Source organism: Triplophysa rosa, linkage group LG13 (genome assembly GCF_024868665.1).
Source record: "Triplophysa rosa linkage group LG13, Trosa_1v2, whole genome shotgun sequence".
Taxonomy (NCBI): domain Eukaryota; kingdom Metazoa; phylum Chordata; class Actinopteri; order Cypriniformes; family Nemacheilidae; genus Triplophysa; species Triplophysa rosa.
In genome coordinates this window covers 9,384,010-9,401,957 of record NC_079902.1, presented here as the reverse complement: position 1 = coordinate 9,401,957, position 17,948 = coordinate 9,384,010, and the positions used below count along the sequence as shown (strand labels likewise).

Below are 17,948 nucleotides of genomic sequence, written 5' to 3'. Positions count from 1 at the left end.
ATATGTGCAAAACCCAGTGTCAGTTATAAATAACCCAAAGACAGCAGTATCTTAACAGCAGAATTGTAAGCATCAATGGAGTTCAATTTGCATAGTGCAAGCCCGGTTTCTCAGAGCTTTGAGGCCGGGTAAAGTATCTGCTGTATGAATCAATGAGATGACCTTCTACAGAAACCCTTTAGAATGAACTCAGTATCAACAACTGAGAATCTCTGCAGAATATTTTAGACTCCTGCACCACTGCAGGATGAGACACGGTTGAAAATATTAAGTAGAAAATGAGTAACTTTTACTATTGTTGGTATAGTCTGTCACCGCTGTAATCAGATTTTAGCTATTTGTGACCAAAAAGAGCCGCCTTCTCAGTCCAACTCTGGCTGAAGAAACAGCCGACAATTAGATACAAATTGAACCTGGGAGCAAATGAAAGTGAGAAATTTGATTAGAATCTTTTACAATTTCCCCAGCGTCCGCTATTGTCCAGAACGCTAATAGAAATTAGTTCGCAATTTCCACTCGTCGCTTTGAAGTTGATGCACTTTATACGTTTGCCCAGACTATTTCTCAAGGGTGTGCAAATGCTAAACATTTAGTTTTAATGAGAGTTCATTGGCTTTGATAGCTTGCTCTCACAGGCTAATTGCTATCATTATTGTTGTTTTATAAAAGTTATTTTATAAAAGCTATTATAAAATACACATGCATATAAACACACACATATAGACCACTTTGGAAAACGTAAGCAATGCTTGTTCAGAAGAACTTTTCAGTTTTTTAACATTACCGTTTACGTTTGAAGAAAATACATCAAATTAACGTATAAAGAAAATACATCAAATAAAACAGATGTTGGATCAAAATGTTAAACTAACTAACTAAAAAAATGAATGAAAATGAAACATGCTTCTGGACCAGTGTTTGCATCTTGCGGAGTGGTCTATACTGAGAGATTAGGAGATAGACAGACACTTTTGATAATTGCGACATTATTCAACTCATTCTCTCACTGTCTCACTCACTGAAAAAAACTGAACGCTTTAAAAGCAAGAGCTTAAGAAACAAAATAACACGTTTGCTAAATTATTTAAGTTGATGTAGTTTCTTCTCTACATCAAATCAGTATCAGACACAGATGAAATCAAAATACTCATGAATTATTAAAACAATAATGACTTCAATGTTGACCTTGGCTTCCGAAATACCTAATCCAATGGGGAAGGTGCGAAATGAAAGCGCATTTGAAATCTCTCGAAAGTTCGACTGTAGAGCAGATCTAAAATGACAGTGGAAAAGGTCTCGGGTGATTAAAACACACAAATGGCTTCAAAAGGAGAAGAACTGCTTTCTTAATGTGAGGTTAGAGTGCTTAAATGAAAGAGTAAAAATAACAATGAATTGGGTGGAACCCACAACAGAAAAGTCAATATCCTCATCCCATGAGCCTGATCTGATCCACATGCCTGCAGATAGGACTTGTAAAGAGGTTCTCTTTAAGTGATAAAATCTCTTCTAATGGAAAGCACTCCTTCAGCCATGCATGGTATTACTTTCTGTAAGCTGACCTTGATAGTGTCCAAAAGTGCTTGTGTGCATCGTTCCAGGTGACACGGCAACACTAATGCTGATGGAACAATTAATATGGCAGCGCAATTAAAACCGGGGTAGGCAATAACGGCCCTCTGTGTCATAAGCGAGGGCTTCCTCCTGGGGTGACATGACTTGAATGGGTAAAGAGCAGAAGAGGGATTGCTATCAGAGCTCTATCAGAGCCCAGTCTCTTACGACAGGCGCGGCATCTGCGGCCCGCAATGCTAATCGTGTGGCACCATGCCGAGGGAGAGCCGGCCTGAACCGTTACTGTGTGGGAGCTTCAGATTCGTACTCTCGTGGGACCGCAAGAGTTAGATTCGCAGCCAGATGTTGCTCGCGAGACGCGTTCAACAACCCCTGTTTACTCACCGAACCCGCATATATGATTCATAAAAAGCAACAGTGCACTCGTAGACAAAGGATAAATTGAATCGTCTGAAAGGCAACAGCGCCTGTACGTATTTCTTGTTATTTTATGTGGCACAGCACTGGTCACTTTCCAAGCACGAGCAATTGAGAATGGTGCTCCTGAGACGTCTTGGCCGCGAGAGACTGTTTAAAAATGCAAATTGGTAACTTAATCAGACATGGAAAGCAAGGATTTTGCTAATTCTCAAAAGAAAAGGTACAAATGACTCTTTCACACTTTAATGACAGTCTTGGGTTCGTTGTTTCACACTGTATTTGAATTTCACACTGCATTTGAATTTTAATTAAAATACAGCGCAACCTTTCCGAAGGGAATACTTGTTCGTTCATTGAACTGTGTTACGTTGTAATATTTTGTACTGTGACTGACAGCGCGGGCGTATGCGAGTAAGCTTTGCGAGATTTGCTTTTTACCTCTTGTGGGTTGAACGGCTCACCGGCACCTTATAGTAAATGTGAAGGAAAATGAAAATTACGTGCAACTGTATATAATTTAATGCAGCGCAAAACAATATCCTACTTTTCAGTTTGGGCTATATTAAGCCACTGAGGATATTACACTTGTTTCCCAGAACACATCAATTAAAAAGTCCTTTTCTACACATTATTCGCATCAATCTTGGTGCAATTACTGACTTACCTCAAACAAAGAGTAAATTCCTTTTAAACACACGAGCCAAACACATTTTTATTCCACATGGTGTTCCTTTACTCTGGACATTAAGGGACCAGTAAATAGCAAAGCCTTGTAATAAATCATAGCTGAGTGTTGAACTCACCTTGACAAGCTCATAGTGTTGGATCCCATTGATTCCTATATCAGGGTCAAACGCAGAGGGGACGGGATAGCGGCTGTTGATGGCCGTGTTCTCAGGAATGGAGATGTTGATGACCGTAGACTGGAACAGCGGGGCGTTGTCATTGATGTCTTCGATGAGGAAGCGGATCTTCACCAGACGAAAAATCTCGTCGGGTAGCACGGCGACCTCGATCTCATAAAAGCAGCGCTTCTCGTTGAAGACTCCAGAGCAGAGCTTCTCGCGGTCGATGCGGTTGGCTGTGGTGAAAATCTCTCCCGTGCTGGCTTCTACTTTCACCAAAGGCACGTCGCCCGTCTTGTAGACGGGTTTAAACTGCAGCCACTGAGCAGTGCATTACAGTAGTCAAGTCTTGAGGTCACAAATGCATGAATAAGCTTCTCTGCGTCAGCAACACATTAAATATTTCATAATTTGGCAACATTTCTAAGGTGGAAGAAGGCTGTTTTTGTGACATTTGAGATGTGATTTCTAAATGACAGGTTGCTGTCTAATATAACGCCTAGGTCTTTAACTGTATTTGTTTGGAGTAACAGTGCAGCCTTCAATTTGCAGGTTATAATCAGAAATATTCTGCTCACGTGTCTTTGGTCCGATAAGTAATATTTCTGTTTTATTAGAATTTAAAAGAAGGAAATTACAAGTCATCCAATGTTTTATATCTTAGATGCACTCTGCCAATTTGGATAGCTGGAAGGAATCATCTGGTCTTGATGAGATGTATAGCTGAGTATCATCTGCATAACAGTGGAAGCTAATTCCATGTTTTCTAATAATGTTTCCAAGGGGCAGCATGTATATGGAGAATAGCAAGGGTCCTAAAACCGATCCCTGAGGTAATCCATAATTTACTTGCGTTAGATTTGATGATTCCCCATTTAAATGGACAAATTGATGTCTGTCTGATAAGTAAGATCTGAACCATTGTAGTGCCTGCATGTATGTGTGTGTTTTTATAAATTCAAAATTGCTATACACATTGCACAGACATATATTATGTAAACACAAACTTTTATTCTGGATATGATTAATCGTTTGACAGCCCTATAAGCTTGTACATTTCATTTTTCTGTGTGCGTTGATTTGTGTTCTTGTATGTATTGGTCGTACAAACCAAAGCACAAAGCACAATGCATGCCAACAACCAACAAAAGGTAGATGTTACGTTATTTTAGCATGTACAAAAGCGTTGTCAGCAAACTATTTAAATTGCCTTTTGCCATTAGGTGGCTGCATGCAATGTGCCAATAAGCCACAGTTTGTTAGTGCCAGAAGCAATAATGCAAGATTACCCTTAACATGGGAAACGCATATATCGTAACAACATTTGAAATATGTGCCTAGACAGAGTAATCTTCCCAGCTTTTTGTGCAGCAGGAAGCTTATCTCTTAAGGAAGTTGCTTTTTCTTGTTCTAGCATGAAAATGTTTTTGACTGAAAGGGCTTCAAAGAGCCTCTTTGTTTCACAAATGTGCTTGACTCATTCAGGCACAGTTTCCATGTCTCCCCCATGCTCAGAAATATAGAACACGTGCAGGGTTTAGCTTCACCGTGTAGCCTGATCTGTAATCATAAATACAGTATAAGGGCTAGTTTCACTAGGAAGGCAATTACTTTAAACAGTCAAAGCTGGTTTCTCATGGGGATTACATACAGTATGCATTTGTTTTCATTTTCCTCAGGCTTCGCCGTTGACTAGATTTAGTTCCTTGCTGGGGGAAAAGCTTTTTCACTCTTCAGGTTTTTAATATATGGTGGTCTTGCACTATACTTAAAATGGAAGCTTATCTCTTTGGCTCCCTGTTCAGCTACTTTGCTCACATGTGAAGTGGAAACCGTTCTGAGAGACTTCAGTGCACTAATTCGGAGTGTTGCTAGTCAGGTGAAACAATAAGTTTTGTGTGCAGCAAAGCAGAATTCACCAGAGGATAGAACTGGGACTCGTTGTTTTATTACTGTACTGCTATGAGCTGCTATGGTGTGGCTTTGTATTGGTGAGTTTCTACACTGAATGTAAAAAATGTGTTTCATTGAATGTTAAAATGGCAAATTCCTGTCAAACTGACAATCGCTTTTTTTCATTTTTCAAGAAAATGAAGAGTAAGCAGTCTTATTAAAGAGTCAGAAAAGGTCGGATATAGAAAAAATGAAAGGATTTCATGAAGGTCAATAAAGGCCTTGCTGTAATAGTTCAAACAGGAATATGTGCATTGATTTATGTTCACCCAAGCAAATATGGAATGGCACACAGTAATTTCCTCTCCACCAAACAATTTTTGATTGCTTACAGCATCTTGGAGTTATTTACTTTAGAGAGAAAGAAACAGCGGCCGGTGCATTGCATGTTGCACAGAATTAAGTTTTGAAGGTGCTGTATGAGGCTGTTTACTGTGTGTGGTTTCAATGTTTGCATAGGTCTTTACTTTATAGGAACGTATCCCACGGACAGGCTTTCCAAGTAAATATTTTGGCTTTTGAAGGCTTTTGGAGACCTTCTGCCTTTTCTCATAGGATTAAAAAAAATCTTTTCAAGGTTGGAAGAGCTGGAGCTGGAGCAAACATCTGTTTAAAGTTAAAACAAACTTATTGACTAGAGGAAATCAGGGTGTTTATGTCTTTCCTTTTTCTGTGAGCTAATGATGACTTGTCATAAAACACATTTGCACATGCAAATACAAAAACTCTAATCACAATGCTGATATAAATAACAATAACATTATAAATCATTACAATTGAAATAAAACCAAAATACAATATTTTGTCCTCTTATAGAAATGTAATCGTTTTATTCTTTAATCTTGTCTCCTTTTCTTTGGCAGATATACAGCAAACCATTTTTAAAGCTTGTTTTATCTTTTCTTTTCAGAGCGTAAGTGAATTTGGTCTGGACATCATCGAGACCCCAGAGGGAGACAAATGGCCCCAACTCATAGTCCAGCAGAGCCTAGATCGAGAGTCGAAGGACACCTTTGTGATGAAAATTAAAGTAGAGGATGGTGGCACCCCTCCAAAGTCCAGCACAGCCATTCTGCAGGTCACCGTCTCGGATGTGAATGACAATCGGCCGGTATTCAAGGACAGTGAAGTGGAGGTGAATGTTCCTGAGAATGCCCCAATGGGAACATCTGTCACTCACCTTCATGCCACAGATGCTGATCTGGGCTCCAATGCTCAGATTCACTTCTCCTTCAGCAACCAAATCTCCCCTGCCACCAAACGACATTTCGCTATTGACAGCACAACTGGACTGATTACTGTCAAACAGCCTTTGGACAGGGAAGTCAACCCCGTCCACAAGCTTATAGTGCTGGCCAGTGACGGAAGCTCTACCCCTTCAAGGGCTACAGTTATAGTCAATGTAACGGACGTTAATGACAACGTCCCCTCTATAGATACACGTTACATAATGAATCTTGTTAATGGCACTGTGCTGTTGTCTGAAAATGCCCCGCTGAACACAAAAATAGCCCTGATTACTGTGACGGATAGAGATGCTGACCTGAACGGGAAAGTGACCTGCTACACAGATCACGATGTACCTTTCAGGTTAAAGCCGGTCTTCAATGACCAGTTCTTGCTGGAAACTGCCACACTCTTAGATTACGAGACCACTCGTGAGTATGCAATTAGGATAGTCGCATCTGATTCTGGAAAACCTCCTTTGAACACTTCGGCAATGGTTCTTATTAAAATCAAGGATGAGAATGATAATGCCCCCATTTTCCCACAGCCGGAAATCCAGCTGTCCATTCCGGAAAACAATGACCCTGGAACGCAGCTGATAAAAATCAGTGCCACAGATGCAGACAGCGGTTCGAATGCTCTTATTATTTACAGTCTCGGCCCAGATGCCCCGGATGGGTTTAACGTAGATCCGCGGTCAGGAATCCTTTCTGTTATCAAAAGGCTAGATAGAGAGAAGCAGGAGAAGTATTCATTCACAATCATTGCCAGGGATAACGGTTCTACCCCTCTTCAAAGCAACGTCACAGTAAAGCTAATAGTCCAGGACCAGAATGACAACAGTCCAGCTTTTACCCATCCTGAGTACAACTTCTACGTGCCTGAGAACCTGCCTTTGTACGGGACAGTGGGGTTGATCACAGTGACAGATGCTGACGCTGGTGACAACGCAGTCGTCACCCTCTCAATTATTAATGGGAAGGATAATTTTATCATCGACCCCAAAACCGGGGTGATCAAACCAAACATCACATTCGACAGGGAGCAACAGAGTTCATACACTTTTGTCATCAAGGCTGTGGATGCGGGCGCAATGCAAACCACCTCATATGCCAAGGTCACCATAAATGTTGTTGATGTAAATGACAATCGTCCGGTGTTCGTCATCCCTTCCTCAAACTACTCCTATGATCTGGTTCCTTCAACCACCAGCCCTGGATCTGTGGTGACAAGAGTGTTTGCTATTGACAATGATACCGGAATGAATGCCGAGCTGCAGTATAGTATCATTGGAGGCTCGCCGAGAGGATTGTTCACAATTGACAAAAAGACAGGCAACATTACTCTGCAGGAAAAGATAGTAACGGCAGACCAAGGTCTCCATAGACTGGTGGTAAAGGTCAAAGATTTGGGACAACCGGAGTCTTTATATGCAATTGCTCTTGTTCATTTGTTTGTGAATGATACTGTCTCAAAAGCTACGTTCATTCAGGAGCAGCTACGCAAGAGCTTGGAGACCCCGTTGGACCGTAATGTTGGCGACAACGATGTGATACCTCAAACCAACGGTTATGTAATTGTCGTCATTGCTATAATCGCTGGGACTATGACAGTCATCTTGGTGATTTTTGTCACCGCCCTGGTGCGCTGTCGACAGACGCCGAGGCATAAAGTCGTCCAAAAGAGCAAACAGAGCGGTGAGTGGGTGTCGCCCAACCAGGAGGGCCGTCAGATTAAAAAGAAAAAGAAGAAGAAGAAGAGGTCGCCGAAAAGTTTGCTGCTTAATTTCGTCACCATCGAGGAATCCAAGAGTGACGACCCCACCCACGAGCACATCAACGGCACCTTAGACCTCCCCGTCGAACTTGAGGAGCAGACAATGGGAAAGTACAACTGGGCGACCACACCGACTACCTTCAAACCCGACAGCCCCGACTTGGCCAAGCACTACAAGTCAGCGTCTCCTCAGCCAACATTCCAGATCAAACCAGAGACCCCCGTGGCTCCCAAGAAGCACCATGTCATTCAGGAACTCCCGCTGGACAACACGTTCGTGGTGGGCTGCGACTCGCTCTCCAAATGTTCATCCAGCAGCTCTGACCCCTACAGCGTTTCAGAGTGCAGCTGTCAAGGGGGCTTCAAGGCACCTGGGCAAATCCACACCAGACAGGTAATTCACAACTTCCTTTCTTTCTTAAACCACTCGCTGTTCCAGCTCCCATTTGTACTGTCCTTCTGTTAGAAAGATGTGGAATGAAGGGTGGCAGCTGCATGTTGTGTGTGTGTCACACAAAACGTAAAAGTGGGAGGGTTTTTGTTGTGTGCTCGTGTGCTCGTATGAGCGTTTCAGTTCTTTTGAAGGAAAAATGTCAAATAATTAATCAACTGGAGGAACGTTGTATATATTAAGAAAACAGTGACAGCGTTGGATAGCTTTGATTACGGAATGTTTTTATCTCCCAATGAGACCATCAATTCTAAAGGGGCGCTATTAGAAAAACAATTTGTGTGTGTGTGTGTGTGTGTGTGTGTGTGTGTGCGTGTGTGTGTGTGCGTGTGTGTGTACATGTGAGAGAGAGACACAGGAGTGCTAGCTCACAGCATTGAGATTACTGCTATGTTTGTTCTTGATTGACATGCCAAAACCAAGCATGCTTGACAGAAAACCAAACAAGATAGGGTTGCATTCCACAGGCGCAACTGAACAGATGCACACTGCCGAAACAATTGTTTCCCACAGAAATGTTTGATAGAACTCATTAGGGCTAAAATTTTCAGCATAGTAGGGAAAGGCTGATTATTTTTTAAATACAATTCAGAAGTCAGTCCAAAAGAAACATTATAAGTCGTCTCTGAGGAAAATTGCCGGCATTAATGAGAAGAAAGTTCATTTGAATACCAGCGTTGTAGCCTGTGCTTCCCGAGGAGATGTGCCAAATGCAAAATAGCTAATAAATAAAAGCAGGTGAGGGACGCAAATGTAAATTGGGGTGGAGGGAGAGGTTGCCTCACTGTGGCGACAGGTCTTTCTTGAAGACTGAGTGGAAGACTGAGCCGTGCGATTGTAGGTAGGAGAGATCAAGGTGAAGACAGAGCCGAGGGACCGAGAGATTTAAATAGAAACATATTCGCTAATAGCTTGAAACGCTATTCATTTTACCTATCAAATGCGTGTTTTTTAATGACCCGGCAGGAGTCAGCGGCGGAAGGACTGAGGTCATACTGTAAGTCTTCCATTGGCGTGATTTCAGTGACAGAACTGTATCTACACGATCTGTTCCTAGTTTCTCAAAATGCCCTTTTTCACTTTCGAAAATGCCCTCAGTCACAGCTGGTCCTTTGTTTTGTGCATCTGTAATATCATGTCATCCACTCAGATCTCTTGTCCTTATTGAGGAAAATCCCCCACTGCATATTCCTTACAAATTACTGTATTTCCACTCAGATACATTGTGCGCATGGTAATTTAAGGTGACACCCACACATAGCTGATGTGCCTTTTCCACCATGAGGCCTTTATTTTACAACGCAGTTAAAAGCGACGCTCTGCCATGGCGCATTATACATAAACCTACTTATAGAGCCAGATTATGGAAAGACACGTAATTCAGTTTATGTTTGTAATTTGACTTGCCAAGTTGTCCTTCTGGCTTTCAACGCTTCTGATTCTTTGTTTTGAAATATGCAGAAATATTTGAGGAAGGTTTTGAAATGTTGCGTCAGACTGTTCTGGGAATGTTTGTAATAAAGACATACTGTAGATTCCAATCCCATTTAGTTTCCCAGGTGGCATCTCTATCTTAAACACTCTATAACATTCTCGGTTCTGTAGTAGTGAGTTTTTGTTGTTGTAGTTTTTTTCACTGAATTTAGCAGGCTGTTAGATCACACTAGCTCTCTTTGCTATATAATGTATAGCAGGGGTCACCAACTGGCGGACTCCGGTCCGAATGCGGACCGCGAGATGCGTCCGTCCGGAACTCAAAGCATTTTGACATCATAAATAAATGAACGCCTAACATTTTTTTCTAATGCAATCAAATTTATACCAGGCACATCAAGGTCCGCTCAGTAGCAGTTTGGGTCCTACGGCGCCACGGACAGTTAACATATGCACACTGTTGCTATGTTCAGACGTCGACGAGTGAAGAGAGCCGAGACAGACTCGCTGCACAGAGCGCAGACAGATGTAACTGCCAGTGACTGAAAAACAATGTCCTTTTCAAAAGTTAGAAAAGTTGACGCTGAAAACCATGTTTTCCGAGATGAATTTATTCTTCCTGCATCGACATGCACGAGGCCGGTTTGTCTCATTTGCTCGGAGTCTGTTGCGGTTATCAAAAGTTGAAACATTAAACGGCATTATGAAACTAGACATAGACACAATGAAGAAACTTGCCCGCAGCAGTCCGAGGTAAGGACATGGAAATATATTAGCTCAAAGCCCAGTAGGAGTGATCTACACGGGTCCTCCCTCACTCACTTACCACCCAACAACCAGCATATGAATGTTCACTAAGAATACAGTGGATCTTAGGAAAACAAGGCATAGTAAAATAGTAAAAAAGTGCATGGAAGCTGCGTGTGAAACACGTTTAGAAGGAAAATAAAGACATGAACTAAAAGAAAATATTAAACAAACCCCCCTTTCAGCTGCAACAGCCACCAGAAGAGCTGAAATGTTATCAGAGGATGATCAGTCACAACTTGATGCTGCTATTTGTTCATCTCAGTTCAGCAGAAAACAACACTTCAGTTTCTTTTAAAGTTGTTCATGTTGAAATGAATGTATGTTCAGTGCAGGTTTAGAGATTGGGGCATTTTGCACAATTTCCTTCATTATATTGTTGTCAGAAATGGTTATGCCGTCATATAGATATAAAAAAAAAACATGTTTATTTCTTTTGTCTGCCAAAAATCCTCAATTCATATTTTTAGGCATTTAATTGTCCGGACCTCGACTGGTAATGAGGGTTCGTTTACTGGACCTCAAGCTATTTTAGTTGAAGACTCCTGATGTATAGCATCTAATTGCCCTAAACATGATATCACTACCTCTCACTTCATTTACTGTAACGTTTACACTCGCAACAACCAAAAAAAGAAAGCTGTAATATATCCCGCACTTCAGTCTACAGAGAGCATTTTTATGGATATACTTTTAATGACAATGATTGACAGGGATATGATAAACAAGAGCCTCCTGTTCAAACTGAATTTGACCAATTTAGACTAGACTGTGTGTGAAAAGGTTTAATATTGGGTTTAACAGTGTATGTTTTGATGATGTGTTTGTCGTTTTTTATATATATTAAGCTATACAGCTATATATATAAGCTTTGACAGCTATACACTATTGACATAAACCCATTATGGGCAGTTGAAATGTAGAAGCTCTAAAGTTTGGAGTCATTTAGAAGCTCTGAAGTCTTGAGTCATCTCCAACTCCTAAGTAAAGTGCTTTTTATGTAGTTTCTATATTAGGGCAGTCAACTGCACCCTACATAAAACTGTGTGTTGCGTACTTTGAACAACATTTATTTTTGAAACACACATCAGCCATTGTCTTTTATTTAATGCAGTTGTGATTTACAACAGCTATGAGCCATTAGTGATACCGGACAGATACCACAGTGCTGAATCAGATCACGTCCCCCACCCATCCGCCCTATATTTGGTGCATTTACTGGGATGTTCTATGTTAGCCATAAAGCAACAACACAACTGTTAGCATAACGTAATGTCGAGACCTCATGCGAGCTGACACACATCATGTCTGGATTTGCCATGATGAATAGACCAGCGAGAACATTCATAGGACCATTAAAAGACGCATTTCTCCCGAGAAACGCTCGCGGATGAAGGTCAATGGGACGCTTAACGGAAGCGGGAATGATGTCAGCATCGCAAAAAAAAGCTTGTCAAAATACAACGTATTTATGGTCCATATTGCTCATAATAGCGTTCATTCTGCATTTCGTGCACCACGAAGCTCGCTCGCGTCTCTTTCACTCATCTCCGCCTGTCTTTCATCTCCCGCTCTCCATGTTCTCAAACAGTGATTTTAGAGGTCAGTCCGCCCCGTTGGCGTTGGGCCTTCTGTCTGAATACACACTTTAGTTCTGTGCGGATCAAGAAAATATCACCGTACTTGACTGATCCCTGGCAAGGCCATGAATATGCAAGAAAGCTAGTATAATCAAAAGCTATAAGGCATCTATATTCAGAGCAAGGGTGTGTTTGAAGTCAGTAGTTTTGCCACGCAAGCTTATGTTGCGTTCTATCCCCTCTCCCTCAGAGCTGGATTTGAATACGCCCTCGACGGACTTACGGGGTCTCGCAGTCCAAAACATTTTCTATGCATCAGGCTTCACGGTACATTCAATATTTCAAAAAACATCATAAAACACGGTAGAGGATGTCCTTGAGTCCACAGTTTGTGCTCTCACCCACCCGAGTTTCAATAATTCAGATTCCACTTCAATTTTGATTCTCGCTGGGTATGGGGCAGATGTGCCTGGATTTCTAACCACGCGCATTTTTTAGAACATGAAGTGATTGATTTCTTTTGGATTTATCTCTCTCGTTCTCTCTCTATTGATTATCTCCAGTCGTGTCAAACTCCAGGCGTTTTCTACTGCGTTTAGCCCATCAGCAATTCTCCGGCACGTCGTTCTTTAGCAATGCAATCTGCATGTTCATTTAAGCTTTGTTGAATATGTCCTCGTGCTTTTTTAAGCGTCCGATTCTGTTGCCTCGTAAGTGAAATTAAAGTTCTCCATTAATATTTTCGCCCGGAGGTAGAGCCGTTTTGATATCTCGGTTATTACATCACTGTTAATAAGGGCAATGAGAAAAGCAAGCGTAATATCTTTAATTGACCTTTATCGCCACACATGCCACAGGTCACTTTTTATGAATTATGCCGGACCACTGTGACTATCCCGAGCCTCCTGTTGTCATCAATGAATGAGTGTTGCTTTAGTGTGGTGGATGTAACGACACATTCTGAGCAAAAAAAGCAATTTGGTATACCTGCATGCATTGACTAGTCACTTAACACCCAGCATTCTTCAAGGTAAATTTACCACCATCACAAAAATAACAGCCTGTTCCTTGCAGAATGCTTTTCTCTCTCTCTCTCCGCACATACGCTGTATGTGTCCAGAGAGAGATGACTTCATTATCATCTCACACAGCTTAGCTACCCAGATGATTTTGTAACTACAATTTCCCCTATCTGTCTGTCTCTCTATATTACAGGAGACGGCACTGAACCCACCACTCTATGGCACACACTGTGGCACAGGTACAGCTCGCTCCCACAGGATAAAAATCAATCTCTAGCTGCCATTTCCTAAAGAGGGGCAGGGAGGGAGAGGAAGGCCCTCACTGAAGAGGTGAAAACACAAACTGTACAGATTCTCCAGCCTCAATCGAGGCCCGGAGTGAAACGCCAGACTAAATTGACTGTCCGGAAACTCTGCCCGCGAACCGTGGGAGGTTTGAAATGCTTTGTTAAACCCTTTTCGTCCTCACTCACCGGCCTCGCCGAATAGGGCACAAGACGCCTGTAGCGTTTTTCCACTCCTCTGCTTATCCAAATGGAATATGAAAACGACCTCTGTATAGGATGTTTATGTAGATATGTATTTATGTATACGCAGCACAGTCCTTATGTTTATTTATTGTTTTGTTTTTTTCACACATTAGACAAAGTTTGATGTGCCTGGTGCTTGTTTCTCAATTTTATTTTTACAAAAAGATATCTTTTGCTCACCTGCTGTTGATGTTTCATTTGTTCATTCTGTGCTCGTATGTAAGGGACGAATTTGTTACCACCTCACTTCACGTCCCACACCGGCCGTGATACACTGTCACGGCTTTCTCACCTATCGCCGCTGTCCTGCTCTCATTAGACCTCACATTAAAATGCACGGCCCTCCGTAGGAGGCACCAGCACGCCACGGTAGGCTTTAGCTGTGTCACCGATTGCCTCAGAACTTGGGATGTGGAAGATTTTAATAAAACCCTAATGCTTTGCTAAGCTGCAATCATAGGGGACAGCTCTCCTGGTTCCTAATCACAGAATTGTCTTGAATGGGACACCGGGTCTGACCTTTATATGTCGTCTGTTGTAGTCAGCTTATAAAACCAGAGCCAATATAACCTGTGAGATGTATTTTACTGATTTTGAATAGAAAGCCTCCGGCAATCTGTTATGTGAGATGGTAGGTTGTAGTTACATCACCTGGGTGTTTGTATACAGTAACCTGACATGCTATGTATTCATACAGTACAACCGAGAAAAAAACATGTAAAAAAATACGAAGTAGACAATACCGAGCACGATTAAGTGGACTATTCAGATTTCATGTCGACAGCAATAAATTTAAAGTTAAACAAGAATTCACCGAGCACTTTCAAATCTTGATAATGAGCATCTCACATTTGTAAAACTTTGGAAGATTCCAGAATAACTATTCGTTTTTAATACAGCATTGATAAATTGCTTCAGTGGATGGCACTTTTGTTCAAGCAGTAATTTACTCCTTTAGCCGATGGACTGATTTACAGAAGTGTCTTTTGACCTCTCATTCTTGCGGAGGTATCAGTTCTTATTGGTGTCTGATATGTTACAGAGTTGAAAACAAAGAATGACTCATTCATAGAAATGCAGCACTGTGCTGGAAACAGTTCGACATGCTTAAATATTCACGATAGACAAAGGAGAGAAAAAAGAATAGGAGTTTTTAATGTAAGGGAGATGAACGTATCACTTTCATGAAATATAAAGCACCTTACATGATCTTTGTAATTGACTTTGATTTGCCAACGTGTGAAGTAAACTGTATATAACTGTTTTATGTATGTTTGAGCTTTAAAAGTTTATTAAAGTCTTTTGCATTTTACTGCACATTTCCATGCATCATTTATTAACCTAGCAATCTACTGTATGTGGTTGTTATAATTTCAGTTTATTATTAACTTAAATATTTTTTATTATAGTGCAAGATTTTGTGACTGCATTGTTTACTTAAAGGGACAGTTCACACAAAAATAAACATTTTGTCAATATTGTCACCTTGTCACCCTGTATGACTTTCTTTCTTCTGCAGAAGACAAAAGAAGATATTTTTAAGAGTGTTGTCACCGAACAATGGTACACATTAACTTGCTTTGGTTTTGTGTCCATACAATAGAAGTGATTGGGTACCACCGGTCTCTTCTTCAGAATGTTCTTTTGTGTTCTGCAGCAGGAAGAAAGTCATACAGGTTTGAAATGAATTTTCCTTATTTGGGTGAACTATCCCTTTAAACTCTCAAGAAAATTATCATGTGGTGATAAGTATTACTTCTGGTTGGTTGCCAGTCTGTATTGACAGGAAAAAAACTAATGAATACAATAAACAAAATGCAATAATTGAATACTTTATATCATGTATTTGTGTATAGTTAGGATAACAAAGTTAATAGCCTTGTCAACTTTTAAAAGCGAGAAGAAAATGCTTTTCAAATGTTTTCTTAGCCAAATTAGATAAATGCCAACATGAACAGATTGCGTGACATGTTCTCATTTTTGAAAACCATAAACACAACTACACAAGGCACAAAAGATAATAATAGTATGACCCAGACTATGATAAATACAGGTTTTCTTTTCAGCACGGGTAAACATGGTTTGTGCTGTGAATCGTTGGCTGTCGAGAGCTTGAAACCATCACATTTAGAAACCAAATGTAATGTTAATACATTTCGATATTTGTTTACTTTAGTACGATCAACAATTTTGGTGCGCTTGAGAAATAAAGCTAGTTGTAGTTATGCAACTATAAAACCGAATGCGACATCTTTTGAAATACACCTTTTCATAAGACTGAACAATTACGATTTTTGGCGCTCCTTGATCACGAAACGAAAGTTCTCGACGTGCATTTGTTAGCAGGCCCAAGAGTCAGCCATTGTTCCATTGAATGTGCTTTCAAAGCAGCTGTTCCAGAAGTTCACATGAAAGAGGAGAGAAATAAGAAGCAATGGAAAACAATTTAATTGCTTATCAAAGTTACTTTATATTGCGAGCCTGGAGAGCTAATCATTTCCCTTGAGGGAAACATGTCCTCGGTGATTAGAGAAAATGGTGCACATGCATTACAGTGAGCTTGTATCTCTTTTTTTTATGAGAGAGTGTGAAAATGTCAGCCTGCTATTAATACCGCAATGTAAACTCTCAATGTGCTAAAATCTTTCCTTCGTGAGTGTGTTGACATGTGCACTTTTCCTTAAGAACTCTCTCTGAATAATGAGACTAACACCGCTCACTGCTTATTTCAGCTTGCACAAGCATTGAAGATAAATATGAAACCCTTTTAGGTGATGTAAATACACCGGACCGCACACACAACTGTGTGTCTAGTATGTAAGTGATAATGTACAGTCAGCAGACTGCTGCTGCTACAGCACGGCTACCTGCCAAATAAATGAATGAATAGAAATGAATTATTGAGTTTTGATGAAAAATAATTGCATCATGTGATAAGAAGCTGCAGAATGATGCATGAAATTATACATACGGGTGAAAAACGTTGCGTGTGACAATGGTCATTATACATAAATAATTGACCCATCAGAATTAAGCGTTCCAGACGGCCTTGTGATAATTTCTATTAGGTCTTGTAAATTTTAAAAATGGGCAAAATCGTCCACCAGAATGTTATCCATCTGGAGATCTGGCGAATTGTGTTTCTTAAAGAATGTAATTTATTCTTCAAATTTACTATGACAGCTCGGCAGAGTTGGCACTGCTTGCTTGTAGCATTGAGCTGAAATGTATCATTTGTTTGACAGCGTTGAGTAGAATGAGAATTCCCATTGAATGAAGTACAAGTACTAGCTTGGTGTGGATTACATGGCCACTTATCTTGCACACAGAGGTAACATACCTAGCTTGTTTTCTCATAATATTGCCAATAAAGGGACTGATTAACCCAGTCAGTAAAGTAACAGGTGCAGTAAAAGAGGTGTCGCCGGGAACTAATGTGAACATGTTAAAGGGACAGTGCACCCCAAAATGAAAAATTCCTTAATTTACTCACCCTCATTCCAAACGTGTATGAGCTTTTTTCTTCTGCAGGAAACAAAAGAAGATATTTTGAAGAATGTTGGGAACCAAACAACATCGGCCCCTATTGACTTCCATTGTATGGACACAAAAGCACTGAGACATTTCTCAAAATATCGTCTTTTGTGTTCCACAGAAGAAAGAGTCATATACAGGTTTTGGATGACATGAGGGTGAATAAATGATGACAGAATTTCTATTCCCAGGTGAACTATCCCTTTAATGCATTAACATAATGCACAGTTCAATTACCCCCTTTGTACCCTTTCATTGCACTTTATCTTTACCACAAAACTTGGATATTCCAAAAGTCTTTGCCCTCACTTCAAAAAATAAATATATTTCTTCCTTAATTTTTGCTTTTCCTGCCGCTCTGTATTTTTAGCATGTGTCGGAGGGGAAGAATAACTGCATAAATACATAAATTATCGCTAAAAATAAATAAAAAGTTGCATTTAATTGTGTTCAGTTTAAGGAAACTTGATGCTGCACTGCAAGGCAGTGAAACCGGTATGGAATTGCATTACTTCACTCCGAGTCTGAACGCTTATGAAAGTATCTCTCTGGCAGTTGCTGACTAAAGGAGTATTGCATCAAAAGACAGCTCATGAATTAATAAATCAGCCGGACTTTGCAATGACAAAATGTATCTCGAGGATCAGATTGCTGAGAAAGTGCAACAAAACATATGTCTTGAGATGGTATTTATAATTCATATTGATCATATCCTGTTTCCTCAGTATTACATCACATGCAGGGGCAGAATGGGGCCGGGGATTTGAGGGTACAGGAGAGTCATCCGCCGTTAT

At 40.6% G+C, this 17,948-nt stretch overlaps 1 protein-coding gene across 2 annotated transcripts in view; it reads left to right on the top strand.

Moving 5' to 3' along the window:
• The window catches only part of pcdh11 (protocadherin 11), a 123,600-nt gene that overhangs the window by 14,107 nt on the left and 91,545 nt on the right, over positions 1 to 17,948 (top strand). The window contains exons 3-4 of one of the 2 annotated variants that reach the window (XM_057349854.1): positions 5,704 to 8,190; positions 13,284 to 14,962. In XM_057349854.1, the coding sequence (XP_057205837.1) occupies positions 5,704 to 8,190; positions 13,284 to 13,367 (2,571 nt within the window). In that variant the 3' untranslated portion in view covers positions 13,368 to 14,962. Of the gene's footprint in view, positions 1 to 5,703; positions 8,191 to 13,283; positions 14,963 to 17,948 lie in introns of those variants that run through there. The other variant, XM_057349853.1, reaches the window with a different exon arrangement.